Source organism: Lipophrys pholis (assembly GCF_963383615.2).
Source record: "Lipophrys pholis genome assembly, chromosome: 19".
NCBI lineage: Eukaryota > Metazoa > Chordata > Actinopteri > Blenniiformes > Blenniidae > Lipophrys > Lipophrys pholis.
The window spans coordinates 8,750,922-8,771,438 of NC_137647.1; the positions used below are offsets into that span (position 1 = coordinate 8,750,922).

At 42.6% G+C, this 20,517-nt stretch overlaps 1 protein-coding gene across 2 annotated transcripts in view; it reads left to right on the forward strand.

Annotated features, from left to right (window-relative positions):
- Window positions 1–363: 363 nt before the first annotated feature.
- Window positions 364–20,517, forward strand: part of tnrc6c1 (trinucleotide repeat containing adaptor 6C1) — a 40,285-nt gene continuing 20,131 nt past the window's right edge. For both annotated transcript variants that reach the window (XM_080488044.1, XM_080488045.1), the window contains exons 1-3: window positions 364–464; window positions 6,269–6,372; window positions 7,578–7,599. In XM_080488044.1, the coding sequence (XP_080344170.1) occupies window positions 6,310–6,372; window positions 7,578–7,599 (85 nt within the window). In that variant the 5' untranslated portion in view covers window positions 364–464; window positions 6,269–6,309. The remainder of the gene's footprint in view (window positions 465–6,268; window positions 6,373–7,577; window positions 7,600–20,517) is intronic.

Genomic DNA, 20,517 nt, shown 5'->3' on the forward strand with positions numbered 1-20,517 from the left:
TGTGCCCTCTGTTGGTGTACAGAGAGACTACAGGTTCCTGGCTTTAACTTGCAAGCGCAGCTGAAAGCTCCTCGGTTTCCTCCCCACAGGACACATCACTTTTCACAGGAAGTTTGTTCACTTTTTTACTCGTTCGCTCTCCTCTCCAGCTCCACTCTGCTGAGGACGGACGGGGGGAGGTGAGCCCGCATACGCAGCTGCTGTAAAAGCCGGAGTGCATCAGCAGCGCGGAGGGAGGGTGGCAGTGATGGAGGGGCTGCAGTTGTCATGGAGACCGTAGGGGGCGGGGCGCTGTGAAGTGGGCCTAGTTTGTTTTGTTATTGAAGGTCACGTGGCGGCGCCACGCTCCGCCCCCCTTCCCCCGTTACCACCGATTCAACCGTCTCGAGCTCCTGCTCCGGTCAGTTACTACAAAATGGCTGCAGAGGCTCCGTCGCCGATGAGAACCTACTGAACGCTTCATGGTAGGCTTTATTTATCACTCTGACCCTTTGAGCGTGTCACATTTGCACCTCCTCGCTTTCCAAATTCGGAAATATACGGCATCTCGAAGTTAAACATGGCAGCTGCGGAGTGGGAATGGAAATATTTTCAGCACAGCCTACTTTGACATCAGTGTTGTCTTCGTCGCGAGCGCTGGTCATGGCAGCGCGGGCTTTATTTTTGGTGAATGCCCGGCTGCTGCTGAGGTTAGCACGGAGGTTATTTTTCCTCACAAGCGGGTGTCCTGGGATCGGCTGGCCTTACCGAGCCCCGAGGCTGCACGGCTAGGACGAACCCAGGGCGCCCCGTCTTGTTGCTGGTCGAGTTGTCGTTTCTGAGGCAGACATTGGTGGGACGCCAGCTTGCTGCTGCGCTGCCGTGCAGGAGAGTTGATACGGACACTGCTGCTGCTCTCAAAAAAGAAAAAAAGATTTGTGTTGCACAGAGAGCCCCTTCAGATCTAATATGCATCACCCGGCTGGCTTTGAACGCATTAGCAAGCCTAGTTTACCAACTGTACTCTTGGATACGTGCCACTACATCTTGCCTATACGTCCTTGTTATAGGCTCGCTAATCCCTAAGTTTTGTTTGCATTCAACTTACTTCATAATGCATGTCTCTTCCTCTCTCTTGAAATAAACCCTTGCATAGTGTTTGAAATTATACTTTCATGCTTCATAAATTGCATCCGCTTGATCTCAAACTTCTCTGTTTGCACAGTGAGAGCATCAGAGAGGAATGCATCAATCCCCCTCAGCACAGATCCTGCCGGGTGGCTTTTGCAGCTTTGACATCCTGCAGTGACAACACTCGCACTCCTCATGAGAGGGGTGTGTGTGTGTGTGTGTGTGTGAGAGAGAGTGTGTGTGTGTGTGCAGACTGGGAATGCCTGCACCCTGATGCATGTAGAGGGCAGGCTGACGTAAGCTTTGAGGTCCTGCTGTTTTTACTAATGGGCTGGGAGTCCCTAATTTGGGCCTGGACTTGGCAAACGATGAAGGGATGGTGGTTGTATGGAGAAAAGGGGGAGGTTTGAGGAGGGGTCTTTTCTGTCCATTGCCGGGTTAGGGGCCCCGGTCAGCACCCAAGCCTCTGAAAGCCTCTGGTGTGTATTCACAGTGAGGCGCCAAAGGGGGCTTGATAACAAAAACAGGCCACTAAATGCTGCAATTACTATACAGCTTAGGTCAGAGCCTAACTTTCGGTTCTAAACTTCTTGCTGGAGGACTGAAGGGGCTTTTTAAAATTTTTTTCAGATTTTGTCTTTCAGCTTTGTTGATTGCTTTGTGTCAGTGATCAGATACTTAGTTGGCGTCTTAAGTGGAAATAATGAGACCACATCCATTGAAAAGCAGTTGAAAAACTATTTATAGATTCCTCCTGTTTTATCAATTTGATACACGTACTTCCTCCAAGTACTTATATGAAGTTCAGATTTTTGGAAAAATCTAATTTTTAGGCATTTTGTCAATACCTATCCAGGTACTAACTAAAGCAGCAATTCATCAAATTGGAGTTGTGTGACCACTTTTCAGAAATATTGCACGAGTTGCCTGATTAGATCTTAATAAGACTTAAGTGATAGATGTTCTTTTGATTTGCTGGACCAATGCATGGTAAACCTGCTCATGGAGCTCCACAGCTGACATTGGGACTGGAGGAGGAGTTTTTGGAGTGTGTCCACACAAGTTATTTTGGGACCTGTTCACAGTGCCACCAGTGTAGCATAAGTTTCTCTTTTCCTTGTCATTAGTCTGGGTCAGAAAGCATTAACATGTACACACTGAGAATAGCTTCAAGTAGTTTACTGAGTGCAATCCTCTTTGCAGAGCACAGGGACTTTGGCAGTGCTTACCAAGCAGTTTTTTTTTTCTTTTTAAACCTTCTCACAATCTGAAGTTAGTCATGACTGATTTGCCCCTTTTGTTTGTTGAATTTCTGTTTCTCCTTTATGATGACTTGGAGGTTTTGCATTTGAAAACCTGCCAAACCCTGTGCCGAATGAGCAAGTTTTAGGAGCTGTGATGCCCTACAGTGCAGATGAGCGCAGGGCACTGCACGTTTTGCCATTACTGTGGCTGCTGTGTGGCGGCGAGCCTTCTCCCGAGTGCTCGCCGTCCTCTTGTTTGGCTTGCAGCGATGGCATTCCTGGCTCTGTGCCCAGCGACTGCCGTCTAGCACCCCTTCCCCCCATCTCTCACACATACACACAAACCGGCCCCATCATTTGCAGCCCCCTCATCTTCATTTCTCCAATGTGGGGCAGCGAGGCATTTGCATGTCCAACAGCACCACGAGTGGCTTTGATTGTTCATCCTGCACATGATGACTCTCCTCTTCCTCTCCACCTCCACTCGATTTTGAACCAATTTTACACTTGCTTTTATTACACCGTCCTTGGTCTCACACCAGCCTGGGTTTGCTTTTTCTGCCGTTCTTTTGTCAGCTGAGTGAGCGTCTGGTTTTAAGAGGGACACTGAGCTCTAATCCTGTTGTTCTGACAGGAGGGTGTAATTCCACAACAGAGCTGAGCTCATTGACCTGTGTCCTTCATACCCACACAAGCCGTGCTTCCCCACTACAAACTTGTACTGCACTAGTGATGTAGCGCTCGTAGCATGCATCTGCAAGTAAACATCAAATCAAAGGTGTTCTATTCTGTATTCCCCTTTGTGATTTTAATCATTTATGGAATTGACTTTATCATCATTAATGTTCCGATTTCCATTTAATGAAATGGTAAAAATCGCCTGTTTTTGAACCCCTCAATATTCAGCTTATTATATTTGTCCTCTTGTCTTGTTTTATTGCCAGAGGAGCTTCAACTTCCCAGTGGGCAGAAGTGTGTTTTTCATCCTGCCATAGTCGGTCTCCCCTTTCAATCCAAGGGATGCACATCTGTCCAGGCCAGGCAGATGTTTGCATATGAAACAGCAGCTCTCATTCAGGGAGGCTTCCCGTGTCCTGCTCAGAGACCGACTGTTTCTTAAACTGAAATCATTTTGACGCTTTGCTTGGCACTCGCTCTCCTCATCCGGGTCGGAGGTCGACAGCAGCTCACATTAACTGGAGCATCTCTCTTATCCTCTGATGCTACATGACACAAGCTCCACTGATGCCTTTGAAAGGAGCAGCACCAGCTATATTTAGCATGGCAGCTGCACCAGCAGAGTCTATATTATTCTGATTGCAGAAAAAAAAAGTTTACAGTTTAAATTGGTAGCTGGGAGGGCAAATCACTTTATTTGTATTGTAGCTCCTTTTCTGTTGCTGATCCTTTGAACTATTGAGCATGGAGCGTGGCAGTGTCAGCTGATGGCAGGTTCTGAGCTTGCTAATGGATCCATTGTGCCTTTCAGTGTTTACTGATCATATTCTCTTTTAAAAAGACTAATAATTAGTCATTAATGTGACTTGGGATGCTTCCACACGGGTTGTATTTAGGTTGGCGTAGTTTGAAAGTAAAAGAAAACTCTGGGCCACACCAAAGCAGTCACTCAGAGAGGAGCCTGAAGAGACGGTCTGTTCATGTTTACATGATGAAGACCGACTGGACTTTTGGAAATGATCACTTAAATGGAAATGCTGAAAGCACAAATCGTTTGCTTGCGAGGCTACTAGTTGGTTGTTTTTCTTGTAGTACAACCACCTACACATGCACAAAGTGAACAGTCTGATGCGAACATTCAAGCTCCTTTAAACGGCTTTCAATCTTTTGCTGCAAGAGTAGAACAAATCTTTTTTTTTCAGAGTCATGATTGTTGCCAGTTTGACACCAAATTACATAAAAATATTTTTCTGTCAAAAAATTTTAATTTAAGAAAAAAAAAGTAAGTCAAATGTTTCCAAACTTTTAATTTCTATAATCACTGGTCATGTTCTCAAGCTGATTTCAGGAGTGTTTGTTTATCGAACGGTTTGCTTGCTTAGCTGCATGGGAGCATATCAATGATCATCTGCATTTCAAAGTGGTGCTGTGACAACTTTCATATTAAATGCTGACTTCTCAGACCTGCTCTCTCTTAAAATCCATTTTGAAAGCCACCAAAGTGAACCTCCTCCATCTCCAATCTCAATTTTTGTAGTATTCGGAGGATGTACAACACACCTGCGGTCCAACTATCCTAAACATTGGTCATTCGTATGAGATTAGTGAAACATTAAACCTGTTAACGTCACTGTTAAAACTGCATAAAACAACCCACGATAGCAACATTTAGAGTCCTTGTAGATTACTTCTCTCAAGCTCTAATTGCAACATATTTCGATGTAATTGATATGATGGAAAGAGTTCTGAAGCTAATTATTTTACATTCATGTGGTTCATGACGATCAGATCCACCGGCATTTCGTTGGAATCCCCTATGAAACATGTTTTGTTCCTCATGTGGCCCATATGAAGCACAAACTGTTGCCTTTTTAAAAACGAACATTTCCATGTTCTTTTCATTTGTGGTGTGAAAGAATATCTCCTTAAAGGGATGGTGTATTTTTGTTGTTTTTTTATTTTTATAAAAGGGGAGGAAGTGCATTAAAAATAAATAAGTAGGAAAACAATAAACCACGAGAAGTAATTAACTCAGTTCTTTACTTCTCGTGGTTTATTGTTTTCCTACTTATTTATTTTTTTTACTTTTTCTTTTAACAATCAGGAAATGGAATAAGGAGGTTTTTAAAAAAAAAAAAAAAAAAGTCCAACTTCTCTCCAACACATAGTCTCATTATGTTCTTCATAGTCCATGCTCAGTTTCCTAATTGGAACTTGAGATTTGTACTTTTTAATGTATTACTCGCCCAATCTGTCTTCTGGTTTTTCCATTTCCTTTTATTGAGCCACCACAACCAAACGGATTTCAGTGCTGTGCTTAAGGGCGCTGTCTGTCTTCACCTGACTGCTCACCAGGGCCTCGGGGAGCGCTTGTTGCCAGGCAATGGCACACATCGCTGTCGCCTGCAGCAGCATACGCTTGGCAGGAGAAAAAGATGATGTTTTATGTACTATTCCACATTTAAGGTTCAAGGAACTGGGTTCAAATGTATGTATTTTTCCGGGCGAATTCCTCTGTCCTCAAGAACTGGGCTGCTGGCTTTCATTTATTTATTCATTTTTCTGTGTAGGTTGGATATAAAGTAGCTCCCAGCTGGATGAATTTGTATCTTGAAACAATGGGGCATTGTCAGCTGCTTTTCAGCCCGAGTGTGTGGCTGCTGTCAACAGGACTGGATGCTAAAGGTGTACGACATCACCGGTAACGTTTAGCCACTTTGTCAACAGCGCTGAAAGTCAACTATGATCCAGGATACAGTCATGAACTGTGTTTTTATAATCTGCCCACACATAAGTTGTGTTGTACGGACCAAAGCTTGGGTGCCACATCTCCAGGAGCCCCTGGACTGACAAGGCCTCTCTAATAGCGTCCAGAAGCAACCCTCCACCAAAAAACCCCACCATAATAAAACATGCAGACTAACACAGTTTGCCCACTTAAAAAGATCAGTTTGTCAAGAAGTAAGCTGCTAAGAAAAGAAGTGAACTGACAAACACACCTACATTTTTCTGTCTGGATGTGTCAGTGTTACACTTATGTGTCACAACTGCAGTCACTTACACACTGATTTTCCCAGGAGAACAGAAATTGAACAGAGTGGCTAAATGAATGACAAATTATTCTTGCGAGTGTTCACCTACAGAACCAAAGTACTCCTCTCTTCAGTTTGTGCTTGTGATTAAAAAAAAAAAAAAAAACACTTTTTTTTCTCTCTATCTCTCTTTTTATGTTAAAGCTGTGAAAAGAAGCAAAAAAACACAAGAAGAGAACCATTTGATGGAAGATAAAAAAAAGAAAAAACAGGAAGAGAAGAAAAAGAAAGAAGCTACTCAGAAAAAGGTAAGCCTCAGTGGATGCCTTCTTGACATTGGATCATCTTTTAGTTGTAAATAAATCTGCCTCTTTAAATCCAACATAATACAATATTTAAAATCCCAGTGTAGTACGTTGTTGCACTGAGATATCCCATGATGCAGCTCTCCCTAATCTTTCCAGATGTATGATCCAGAAAAACATGGCATTTTAAATATTATGTACTATTACGTATTTTAACAGTTATCATCTCACCACTGGAGGGATTTGACATACTTACTTTTTATTAACATATTAGTTTATATAGATAATTCACAATGTACCAGAAAGCTTAGAAATAAAATGTCGTTGCCACTGACAGACAAGATTCACCGAAAAAGGAGCAGAAGTACTCATCCATTGCGCAATGTTTGACAATTCTAAAAGTATTAAATCATCAAAATAAATCCAGACAGACTGAAAGTAATTATGATCGGAAGGTTTTGTCATTTTACTCACTAATTTCTGGCATTCTGTTGTTCAAACGGTTCATGTTTAAAAGCAATCAAAGTACTTAAGTAGTATTTGCTTGAATAAAATACAGGCTTTTTGGTGGTTTTCTATTTTTCTATGTTATGCAGTGCCACACCAGGCAAAGCTCCACCGTGTGCACAGGTGCTTTTGCTGCAGTTACTACAGACCGCACACTGAGCACAGGGGTTCGGTCCAGTGTTTTTCAGGAAGCAGCTTTATGTAGTCGTCTTCCACTGCCTCCAACATTCAGCCGCTTGTTTTTTGCTTCACTGGTCATCAGCTTTAAGTGTTAGCTCAACGTAGTCACTTGCCAACCTTCGTGGTACCCTTGACCCTTTCTGTCTGTGCCGATGAAAGTCTGTGTGTGCGTGTATCTGTTGGTGTGTGTATGTGTGTGTGTTGCTGTACGGGAGGAGCGTTGCGTTGCCTGTTTTGCGTTGCCTCTCTCTCTCTCTCTCCAGCTGCAAGTCCACTAAACCCTTTCACCCCTGTCGAGCAGTAAGAATGAACATAAAGCTTTTAGCATTTCAATACATTAACAAAACCAGCCCCCTGAACATTTTGTTCCAGTCCCCCTGGCTGGTGGCTCCAGTGCTGTTGTGCAACGTTCAAGTTAATTCAAAGCTTGGCAGCTTTAACATCACTTTTGTTAAATGCATGTTTATTGTGACATTTAAAGTACTTCTATTGTTCATGTCCATATTTCTTTTTCTTTTTAGGCCACAGAACAGATAACCAAAGGTGAGTTGTGACTGCTTGTGTCTAGCTTATTGAATTATTGTAGTTATCCCCACTAATGTAAAATACATTTGTCGAAAAGTGTACATCTGCTGTGCATTAAAAAAAAAACACACAAAGATCCTCTGTGCAGGCTGAAGTATAGCTTGCCATGTTAGTCTGCTGTGATCTTTCCAGTATCCTGTGGTGTTGTTAAACTGTGCATTGTCCAAATTGGATAGATTATTAACAGGATTGCTTTTTAGCGACTTGAGTTCCAGTTTGTGATTGGTTCACTACAGTGTAATATGGATGTGAAACATTAGCTTTTGGTAAGGCAAAACGTTTTTCGCTGAAAACATTAGCAGCAGCCAGGTGGTCCATGCTACCTGAGCCGACATAGAAGCCAGGTGCCTGTACAAAAGTAATAGGGAGCGTGGGGATGATGCAGCATCTCCAAGGACCTCCCCGCCGTCTCCTCAGGCATACCTGGGAGTTTAGAGGTGAGGAGGAATCGCAGAGAAGCACAAAAACTGTGCAAAATAGCCAACAAACAAACCTGGGCAAGTCATGAACGAAGGCCGGCTAAAAGGTGGCTTCTGTAGTGAAAAGCAGGCCATCGCTTGCAGGTGTTGAGCTCCTGATCCGTAGCCCGGCAGCTGCAGATCGCTGTTTACTCTGTCTGAAGTCAGTGACCCTGACGCCCAGAGAAAAGACGGTGGGAAGGCAGTGATGGACAGTCAGTTAGCACAGGAGCAGGTCTCTTTGTTGAAGGGAGCAAGCAGATGGGAGAAGGACTTAATGTCTCGTGAGATACGCGGGGCAGAATCTGATTAGAACGTCTGGTGGACACAGGCTGCGTAGTCTAAATGGTTGCCGGAGAACGAATGCCCAATAATGAGTGTGTGCTTCTGTGTTTCGATAGCGAGTTTGGTTTAGATTAGTAAACACAGGAAGCTAACTTGCGCTCACCTTTTTTTGGGGGGGCGCTGACAACTGTGAACTGTTGTCAGGGGTCAGCTTCTTGACCTCCACCTCTCTCCCCGCAGAATGAGTTAATGAGGCTGTAACATCACAGGCGTGCACCCGTTCACCTCTTCCTCTTCTCGCCTGAGCCGCCCTCAACCCCCGCAGCACTCGAGTGATCTGCGATCGCTGTGTTAACATTTACTTTGTCCTTTACTTTCTTTGAGTTGACCTATAAATGCACACTTTTTGTTGCAGCAACTTAGTGTGGCCTCTTTACTACAGTTGTCACCCGCCTTTAATGTCACATTATACAACTTTTTAACGCATTGAATTTATTTGCAAGCCCCAGTAAACATCTATTCATTTTGAACACTTGATTAAATAATGACAATCCGAAGCTTGCCTAAAAGTTTTTTTTTTAATACCTTCGTGAAATAATGAGTAAAAGAGACAAGAAATAACAAACTGACTGAAATGTCCCAATTTTGACACGTGATTATTTCACTAATCCTCTAGGAGTAGCAGATTGCCTATGATCGTAATGCAAGGTGTATTGGGAGCTAATTAGGAGAACAGGTCCAGTGTGGAGGATGAATAAATAGACATCCATACACAAGAGATTTTCAGGAAGACCCCCAGCACCATAGTAACACTACACCACCTCCTGTCTGGTCTCGCAGAGAGGCCCACCCTGGGACCAGTGAAGTAGGAGGAAGGAGCAGAGGAAGAAGGTGGGCAGCCAGGAATGAGAAGGAGTGATCTGTTGCGGTTATAGTTCTATATATGAAAAGCAGGGAGCTGACTGATGAAACTTAGCGCCTCGGGTTGATTCAAAGAACTGGAAAGTAACATGCGAGAGCAAAAGAAACAGACGGAGTCATGTGAAACTGTGAGAATGCACTCCGGTTTCCTGTTTGCAGGCACAGCTGAGGGGGCCCTTTGTAGGATATTTCTGCTGGCCCATTTCTTTGACACACACACTCGCTGTGACAGGCAAACACTTGCACCATATGTACATTTTAGAACTCCGAACATGCACTAATACAGGTTTTAATCACAGAATTGTACAGTTCGGGTTGAATTAAAACAGTCACTGATGTATTTGCTTGATATCTCGGCGTGGTGGGAAAGTTGGCTGATGACCTCTCCGGCAGACTAAACAGCTGGTCTGCCTGGAAAGCAAAGTTTGTCTGTTAGGTTGATTCTTTTTTTGGTTACAAAGCAAAACAAACCTACTACATCAGCATTCCATGGTGCACGTTTTATCATTTATATAATTAGAAGAAAAGTTCAACTTTTGTGCAAAAATGAAGAACAGTAATAAGCGTCCTTCCTTCGTTTTGGAAGATAATTGGAGTTACCACCACTGACTAACCTTCCCTTCCATTACTATCCTAAAATATATTTTGTCCCACTCGTTTATTTATCATAGTCATAGTTAATTCATAAGGTAAGTTCAGCCTGTCATGACGGCTTTGAACACCTGCTTCCCACATAGCGTCCGATCAGTCAAAAATACCGGATAGATGAGCGTAAGAGTAATAAGCGTTTGCTGCGTCATAGCTACAAAACAGCAGAGGCCTTCTGCTATCAACACACTACGCCAGACTTCATTTCTAGAGGTTAATGAGCTATTGTGTTTCTATTTATGATGTACATCCTTTATCCCTATCAAATGACAACATACCTACACATCAAGGCGCCCATTTCCATTGAGCAATAAAAGATAACATTATTATAAAAGTAGTGTCACGGCAGTAATTTCATAACAGATTAATTTGTCAATGCACATTGGCTTGATTATGCCCAGTGCTTTGTGGTAAAGAGCAATAAATTGCGGTCTAATCATTGGGAGCGAATTTCCACCAGTGTGCTGGTTGTCATCGTTGTTGCCGCCTCTTCTACACGTCTTTTTTCCAAGAGGCACAGTTTAAGTGGTTGCAGAGGCCATAATGGTAAACTACGTTTACAAGAAGCAGCAGCTGGCTTTATCTGCTGTTACACTCTAAATAGTGCATGTGGGGTTACCGTCACAATACATATTGTCACTTTTGTCGTTAACGTCATGGTTACTGTAACTGACAGGTGCACCTGGTTCTCGCATACAGTCTACAGGAGGAGCAGTATAAACCGAAAATTTGCTTTTGTTCTTAGGATTGTTATTTAGGATTGACAAATAATGTATTTTATAAGACTCTGTAAGGTTGAAATATGTACCATAATGATGGAGGAAGGACGCAAATCTTCAGCAAAACCTTTCTGTTGAATGCACAATTGGTAAATGTCTTTAGCTGCAGGATGAGTCATCAGTCATTTGACACTGTTGTACAGTAAGAAAAAAGCAAATTTAGTTTTGTAAATTACTATTAGATTTTGTTAGACATATATTTGTCACAATCAAGAGATAAATTAACACTAAGCCAATAAACACAAAATAGGTTCGTGTGGTGTTTAATTTGCTCCCCCCCAAAAAATCAAGAGGATTTTCAGTTCGGCAATAGTGAGTCATGTTCTTCTGTCTTTTTCAGTAACTTCAGGAGCTGACTGTTAAGTGAGCTGCAATGTGTTGCAAAGAGCAAGTCTTTTGGTTTTGGGTGATCGTTCTGGACACACTGAAAATCTATCTATCTATAATAAATGCAAAAGTGGCATTTCTCCTTCAAACAACTTCACAGCTTCTTAGTTTCAGTATGTAGTGATAATTGCATTCTGAATGGTTATTTTCAGTGGATTGTGTCAGCTGAGCAGGCGATGCACGGGTCAAGAGGACAGGACGTTCTTCCCTTTCACACTCCACTTGCTCTAAATCATAACAGACAGTGGAATCTGGTCTGCCAGCAGCACAAAAGACCAAGGACAGAAGAGTGACGAGTCCGTGGAAACTGTTTGGCTCCTTCCTTCACCTGTCTTCTGAATACAAGGCCAACCCTCCTCGACTTGTGAAGCTCCTCCGGATTGAGAATCAGCATAGACAGAAACACTTATTAAAAAACCGGAGTGACTGTAGATGGCGAGAGTCACCAGTGTTGCCTTATAGTGTATTAAATCACTCAGGTGTGTGATTGTGTTGCACCATTCAGATATTTAGTTATCATTTGATTAATTCTGTGACCTATATAGCTTTCACTTCTCTGCACTGTGCTTTCAGACAGTAAGTGCTTTTAAATAGCATTTTCTCTCTATGTGGAATGTGGTGCGGGGAGGGGTTTCCCTCTTAACTACCGTGTCGTATTTATTCACTACTAATTAAACCCTTTAATCTTCTCTCTTGTGAGGCTCACTGCTCGCATTTTAAAGCCCACAGGAGGAATGAGAGGGAGACCCCTAAGACATGCCTCTCTTTCTCTGCTCAGGATCTGCACAGACTATTTCGGCTACATTTTATTGAACATCTGATAAAGATTTAGTGATGTTCTCATTCCTTTCTTTTTCGCCTCAGTTAAAGCGGTTCGGCTGTGATAGTTTAACAGGAAATGCAGCAAAAAAAGTGCACTTAAAATCCAATGAGATGACAGGCGTGCGAGAGAATTTCTGAAAAAGGAATAAGCTTGGACAATGCATCTAATATTTCAAAGATTGTTTTTTCAAAGAGCAGTATTAGCCTGAGCCAATGAGCAACCGTAGTTACAGTTTAGTGTTTGTGAAAGCTTTCTATATGCCTTTTGCCTTAACTTATGTGATTGAAGTCTCATGTACCCAAACATGCTTCATCAACAGTGTGTTATTTTGCATGTCTGTCGGAGGTAATCCTCAGTTAGTCTTGTTAGTAGGTCACGTGCGTGCACGCAGTATCACATTTATGCCTGTTTGTGTGCAAATCTAAATGGTATACCCAAAGCATGAGCTGGTAATTTGGTCTGGAAAAATCCATGTCAATACAACGCTATCCATTTTACTGTTGTGTTTTATAGATTAGAGATAGACATCAATTTTCAAAGAAATTCACATTTCTAGCCAAGAAAACAAAACGAGGTAGACCTACATATAGAAACTATTATGTCCCAAAAAGTTACATTGAAACACATTACTAAAGCTGGATACAATAAAAATATCTTTTGCATACAGATATATACAAAAGAAATAGCTACTCGATCTACTTTTAGAAAATGATTTGGTTTCATTTTGTTAGCTGTCATCACTGCTTTTATATGAAGTATATTTTATTTTCAAGGTCATGTGGCCCTTTTTTAGCTTTCACCCATGAGAAAGGACTGACTGTCGATGCGTTCCTCCATCCTCTCCTTTCCTTTCACCCATCTCTTTGATATCCCTCCACACCCCCAAACCACAACCTCTAGGACCCAAACAGTCAGGCAAGCATGCTATCATCTTTTCTCTCAGAAAATTAAAAGCCCTTTTAAGGTGGAAAATGGCTTGTCTACCTCTGCATGAAGCACAACCAGCCCCAAGGCCAAGGTTTGATGTGCATCTTTGATGAACTGGGAATTCTCCTGTGCAGCCCAGCTGAGAACTGTGTTTTGGCAAATAGGCTGCCAGGGAGAGTGACTCTGATCTGGTTTTACTCTGCTTCACTTTTTTTATTTTCTGTGAAGCAAAGTCTTGTGAGACACATGCTCAGTAAGCCACACCTCCCAGAAGCTTTTTAAAAAATTTTTTTTTTTATTATTATTCATTTGCTCCTGATGGCTTTCCTGAGCCACGCACACGTTTTGAGTTTCATGATCCACCCAGAAGCACAACAATGATAAGTCTGGTATTATTGGTGTTGCTCAAACATGCTGGACACGCATTGTTTTTTTTCACCCAGAGCAGCCTGACATACTATGAGCAAAATGCTCTTCTAATTGTAAGAGGATTTGGTCTCAAGCGGGTTTCAGACAGTGAGACTGGAGCGCACAAAGGGGTGGAGACTTTCTTGCATGCACACTCTATTCTCTTCATCACCTACCCTGCGTGCTTTGCCTCGTTCCCTTCCTCTTGTACGTCGGCTCTCTCTCCGGCTCCCTCTCCCTCCCCGTCTCCTCGTTTCTTTCCTCTTATTGGCTGAGAGAGCAGCTTGCTATCTTCCCCCTTCCCCCAGCTTCCAGAAAAATCGACGTCACACATCAGAGTCCCAACTGTGTAACACTCGCCTCCGTAACTATGATTATACATTGTGGCGCGACAGCAAAGTCGTCGCTTTTTTTTTTTTAAAGAGGAAATTACCACTTAAAATCAGCAGGGAGAATTGGCCGAGATTTATTGTGTCCATCTGCTGCCCTCAATACAGTAATGATGACAAGAGGATAATAGTAGATCACTGGAAGGAGAGAGGGAGGGGGGGGGGGGCGCAGGAAAGTGGGGAGGAATGAAGCACAAGACCAGAGAGGAAATAGAGCAGATGTAGAGAAATCTGATGAGAGGCAACTCCTGCACTAGAGCCCCCCCTCCTTCCCTAGTTGCTGAGCTGCAGGGAGAGGGAGACACGGGGAGCAAATCTGAGTGAAACTGGATCACACCAGGCAAGCAGTGGTTGTCACCCATGGATTAGCAATGGTGCTGTGAGCAAAAATTACATCACGAACACCCCCATGTACACTTCAGCAGTCCAGACAGACACAAACATACACAGAGAAACCAGCAAAGGAAGCACTAGGTTGTGAGCTGTGAGCCAACATGCCTGTTGGTATTTACAAGACTGTGTGGCTGCGTAGTCCATGACACCATCTTGCCCTCTCCCCTCAGTGTGGGCCTCAGCATTACATAACTCTTTGTTTTTGTGTGTGACAGGCTGGCCGCATGTGTGCGGGTTATTCGCTGCTTCAGTGCACACACTTGGGATGGCAGCCAATGGCGAAGCGCTGCTCTTTATAACTCGTTTAAGCCACACAAAGATTTTCTTTCTCTTTTTGTCGCTGGTTTTACAAGGACCCCCCCCCCTTCACTTCCCCCCCAAGAAAGAACTAAAATACCATTTTGCCGCCTCCCCCCAAACTGATCATTCTGTTTGACTTAGCGGTGTCCCCCAGCATTTTACTTCCACATTCAGCTTCTGTAAATCAGCCACTTTAATTATACACTCTGCAGGTCACAGTAAACTGCGAAAAATGTTTGTGTGTGTGTGTGTCTGTGTCTGTGTGTGTGTTTGCGATTGTTTATCTCTCTGTGTTGGCCCTGTGATGGATGAGCGACGTGCTATTTGCCCAAAAGCAGCTGGGATAAGCTATAGTTATCATGGACGGATTAACTGAGGAGGAAGGATGTTTGACAACATGTTTGAAGGTATCACTTGAAGTCATGAGCATACAGGGATTTATTACCTTACTTTTTGCAGCTCTCCTTAGATTCTTAAGCTTCAGATTGAGGTTTACCTCATTTTTAAAGTGTTCAGTCTCACTGCTCTCTTAGTTTTGTGTTGGGCCACAATGGGCAGCTAATAGTTTTGTGTTAATCTTTTGCCACTAAACCCAGATCAGACATGTGATTTGCTCGTCAGGACCACTACATGCCTCCACCAGAGTTTAGTTTTGCTTCACCTTGCCAAATCATTGTTTACCGTCTTTTGGGTCCTATTAGATATGCTCAAACTCCATCACACCAGGGATATTCACAGTTGACAGCTACCTTGTAAGCATAGTGGAGCATTTAAAATCAAAAGGTGATATGTAAGAAGAGATGAAAGAGTGTAACGGCACACCTGACATTGTAAAATTCACTGTGTGTAACAAATACCACTTCAAAAGATATTTCCCAGTAGTCTTTTATATATATATATATATAATCTGACTATGTTAAATTGAGACATAAGAAGATGATTTACATTACTAAAATGAATTAAATGGAATAAAATTATTCTTTTACATTCACATCTTTGTGCCACATAATCAGAAGTTTGACCTTAAGAACTCAAATATTGTGCTTTGTTGCCAATCATTTTCTTGACCTCTTAACTTTCACTTTTGGAAAACTTCTGGCAAATAATAGAAAAATTTCAGATCTGCAAATATGTTGATCCAAAGGGTAAACATGTGACAATAGCGTGCAAACCTTGTCCTGGCTCAAGCACTTTTCTGGTTAGTGCTCATTGAGATATTTTTCAGAACCTTTGCAATAGCCTATTACATAATTAATGAGCAGAAAGGGAAAATCTTGTGTTGATATGTCCTTTGTGCTCATATGTGGTTATGTGGCAGCATTAATGTTATATAGGAAAATGGTGCTTTTGCAACAGTACATCACATGACATGTTGTGGTATAATATAAAAATAATGCTAAGAAATGCATTTATCAGACAGTTAATGTGCAATGTATTACTTGTCAGAGTAATAATGAGCATAAACTAAACTAATCAATTTCAACTACTTTGAAATCACCAAACACATTTATGAATGAGTCTTTCACTGTAGCTGCTGAGCTGAAACATTGCAAAGAGATAGCATACAAGACGAAAGATATGAAAAGGTTGGAAAGAGCTGAAAGAGAGATTTCCACTCTGTTGCTAAGGGTTACCAAAGCTAGCGGGACATTAGCACTTGGCTTGAGAAGCAGTGCGAGCAGTTATTAACTAACAGCTTTAGTGTTGCACTAAGAGGTGATCATTTCAGGGGCCATAACCTGCCACAAAGCATGAACAGCTTATGTTGATGGGGCTGAACACTCCTTACTGCACCATTCTGATGGAAACAATAGCCCACAATAATGCAGCAGCTCGGGCCGAGTCCATTATCTGCTGCTTTAGCCCTTCATCACTTCCAATTCAGCATTATCACCATGGTAGACCGTGAGAGAGTTGTGTGTCTTGGCCACCCCTGAAGGCAATTTTTTTTACTTTATTTCTTTTATAACAGTGCCACCATGAGATTATTACAGCCCTCTGGTGCTCCAACTGCTCCAGCCTTGTGTTTAGACTGACCACTGCTGAGAATCATAGTTCAAGCACCCGGGAGACACGGCACATCTTGTGCTTTTATAGTCCTCTCCTCGTTTGCCTTTCTGAATTTAACATCATGGTCCACTACCAAAAGTGGCTATGGCTTTGAAAAGAAGCAGTGGATGAAACACTCGACCACAGCAGCTTTCCAGTAAAGACTTGAGCTAAACTGGTGATTATTTGTGTGCTCCTCCAGCAACAAATGAATCTGTATTTACCACTACATCTGTTGGTTTTTAAAATTAGGAATATACATTTTTAACCAATCATGCAGCATTTTTGGGGTGTATTATACACACAACAACTCGGCTTTTTCCTAATCCTTCGTTACCTCCTTGCATTTCTGCTTTCTCCTCATCACAACCCCCACCCCCACCCCACCCCACCCTATCCACTCTGCAGTGCCAGACTCTGCCAAGCTCGACCCCGCCCCTCCTCTTCCCCCTGTCAACCCCAGCGCAACCCCATCTGTACCCCAAAGCAGTGGAAATGGCAAGCGCCCCCCCTCCGGAGGTCAGCCACAGACAGCACAGCAGCCTCAGACTCCGCTCCAGCAGCGCTACCCACCCAGAGAGGTGCCCCCTCGCTTCCGCCAACAGGAGCACAAGCAGCTGCTAAAGAGGGGCCAGCCTCTGCCCTCCGGGACCCTGCCTGTCATCACCACGGGACGTCCAACCACTACTGAACCTGCAGCAGCAGTAGCCATACACTCCTCTCCCTCCTGCTCCTCATCCTCCACAGCCAGCTTGCCCACAGGTCAGCCTAGACACTTTGTTGGCAAGTCGCATTATCTCTTGTTTCCTTTCTTTGTGGTCTCTACGTTCAAAGGATCAGCTGTTTCTGTGGATACGAGAGTTGTTTGTCTGTCACATATAGATACATGACCTTACTTCTGAATGGCTTTTCAAGTGGAACTTCCTCAACTGCAACACAGTCCACTTGACTTAATGATGTGTCTGTCAATATTATTGATCATTCCATTCAAGCAATTGAAAAAGGATTATTATGTCTTTTATCTCTCACATCAGATTTAAAGTTTCCCGAAACAAAATGCAGAAATAAATCTGGCAAATTCTTTCATAAGAATTCCATAGCTGGTAATTTCATCCCAAGCAAAAAGTGGATTGAACTCCAACTGTTCACAATCAATTTCTGGTACAAACATTTCAATGACATATTGATAAGGAGTTAAACAGTCATTCTTTATGTAGATAAAGTTTCTGTTTGCGCTAAGTTTGGAGTGTTTTCTCTTGCATTCTTTTTTTTTTTTGCATGGTTTTGGATTACATGTTGAAACTGGAACACCATGAGAAAACCCAGACACAGGGAGAACATGCAAACTCCAAACCACTTCCCAAAATAAGCTCATACACATTCCTTTTTTTTAATTATCTTCCGTGAAGCTGTGCCTATACTCACCAAGTTTCTCCTAAGCAGCATGTATAACATCTACAGTACCTTTTCCACCTTATGTACTACTGTACATTCACATTCTGTCAACTTGGTTCAAGTTTTATCAACAAGTGTGCGTTATTAGGACCTACTAATTGACTTCCCTCATATTTGTCAAAGACTGGTTTGGGTTTGCATAAACTATCATTTATTGTTCATAAAGTGTGGCTTTATCTACTCCTTGTTTGTGTGGTGCTTTGATTGTAACTGTGTTGGGTATACCTGTGGAGCAGTACAAAAGCTCCTGGATCACAGGTGCTGCTTGCTGTTGTTTATTTTCTCTCTGCATGGCTGGGAATTGGAAACGGGGATGGAGGAATACTGGGGTGGAGGATTGAGAGTAAACACAGCTGGCTATCTTTCCATGTGTGTTTTCCTTCCCGCGGCTATGGCGATAAACCAGACTCTTATGCGTTTTTAAGTGGCGACGGTCTCCCATTTCCTAATAAAGTATCATCTGTGCTTTGAAGATGACGGTGTTTTAGGGCACTTGGCACTTTCGCATTGTGTATGAATGGAAACCAGTTTTAGTGGTGTGTTTGAATGTCGTCCAACCCCTACGATGCTGTTTGAAAGCGGTTTCATAACCATGGTGATGTGACGTTTGTCCCGTCTTCACTTTTCCTTCTTCCTCCTCCTCCACCTCATCATCATCATCATCATCATCATCATCATCATCCCGCGACTCTGTGTTGACCGTTGCCGACCAGCACTTCAGTGTTTCCTGTTTTTGGAGGAGGAGCAACAAGGAGCTCGCTAGTTGGCTGGCCGCCCCTGTAGGGCTGACCTGGCATAGATAGAAAGACAGAGCGAGAGAAAAGGAAAGAAAGAAAGAAATAGAGAGCGAGAGAGAGCAAGCATGGCAGAGGTCCAGTTCTGTGGGCTGAAGTGACTCATGGCTTACGGTAAAAGCTGCTACTTCTCTCCGCCCCTCTTTGGCAGACCAGCTTGACTCTGCTTCTGCTCTCCGTGCATCTTTGAACCGTCTGATTACATTAGGACAGACGTACAGGAGGACCCTCCAGACTGAAGGGCAGATAGCAGTACAGTGGGAGGGTTTCCTTTCCTATATGCAATAAGAGACTGCGTACTGAAGACTACAAATCAGAGATCTACCAAAAAGTTGACTCCAAGTTCTGTTGCACTTTCTCTTTCTTTCTGTGACTTATTCCCGGTCTTACGTTTAAGACCAAACACCTTTTGTAAAAAAAAATATAAATAATGCACCGCTATTTTTGATGTACCTTCATCAATCATATGCTCAACTCAGTGTTGATTGCTGAGAGAATGAACACCTCTTTCTACTTGCATGGCTTGCTGATAGCTAACAGTAGAAGCACACTAGCGGTATTCATCGCCTTTCCTTCCCCCTCTCCTCTCCATCCGCCAACTCCATCTTACCTCTCCCCATATTTCATTACCCAGTCACATGTGGGCTCTCTAGAAAAGCCGGAGCTGATAACCGTGTTCTGTGTGCACGTCCGTACAGTATGTATGCATGTGCATGTGTGTAAATATAAACATTCCTCTGCAGTTTTACTTTATGTGTCCCTGCTCAACTTAACACACACACAGCGTTATTCTGCTGTGAGAGGCATGTTAACACAGGAGCGCTGGTGTTTTTGAAAGGTCACAGATTAAAGCAAAAGGTCGGGATTCTTGATAATAATGATGTGAAATTATGTAGTATCTTATTCAAATGATAGATTACAACAAAACAAAAGACGTATGCAAGCACAACATTCATTGACCTGTTTAATCTGACTGTCAATGAATGTAAAATTTCACTAGGATTTCTAATGTGATATCACTCAATAGTGTTCATAGTTTTATTTGCCAGAGGAGAGTCTTGCAACTATACAACTTGATATTGCGTACAATAGAATCAAGCCTGGATCAACACAAGTATGCAAAAGGGCCAAATTTGGCCAAGTATGAATGAAAACATTTTGCTGCACTAAATAAACAAGAGGAATGCTGAGAGTGTGTTTTAGTGTCTGATAACCTGAATAACTCATTCAGCACCATCTGAGAGGCATTCGTTCAGATTGTTGGTCATATTGTACTTTGACTACTTTGGAGAGGTGTTCAAGGATGCTATAGAATCTAAGGCATTTGAAATTTGAGTGATTTGAGAGATATCTTTAAGTTAGTTCTGAACATTGTTCATCTGTAACAGACAAGCTTAGAGCCCAGTATAAAGCTATTAGTTTATAGGGGGGGGGGTTTGTAGATGTAGCTAAAGAGTCTTAAAACTTGAGTCTAATATCAACAGCAACATTTTAAACAAAACATTTTTGAAATAATGGCTATCTGGAAAATACCTTCAAATATAGTGACGTTACATTAGTGTCATATAACCATCCTATAATAGACAGGAGTCATCACCAACAATATAAACATGTTTTGTCAAGTGATAGAACAATGCAACTGAGAGAAAGTACATGCACACTAGATCTGCTCTTCAAGGTCTGCTGATGATGCTGTAAAAGAGCCTTGGGATTCCCCTCAAAGACGACTGGGATGTCTTGTGATGTGATTAAACATCAGCTCTCTGTTAACCACACCACAAATGTTCATCTCTCTCTCTCTCTCTCTCTCTCTCTTCTCTCTCTCTCTCTCTCTCTCTCTCTCTCTCTCTCTCTCTCTCT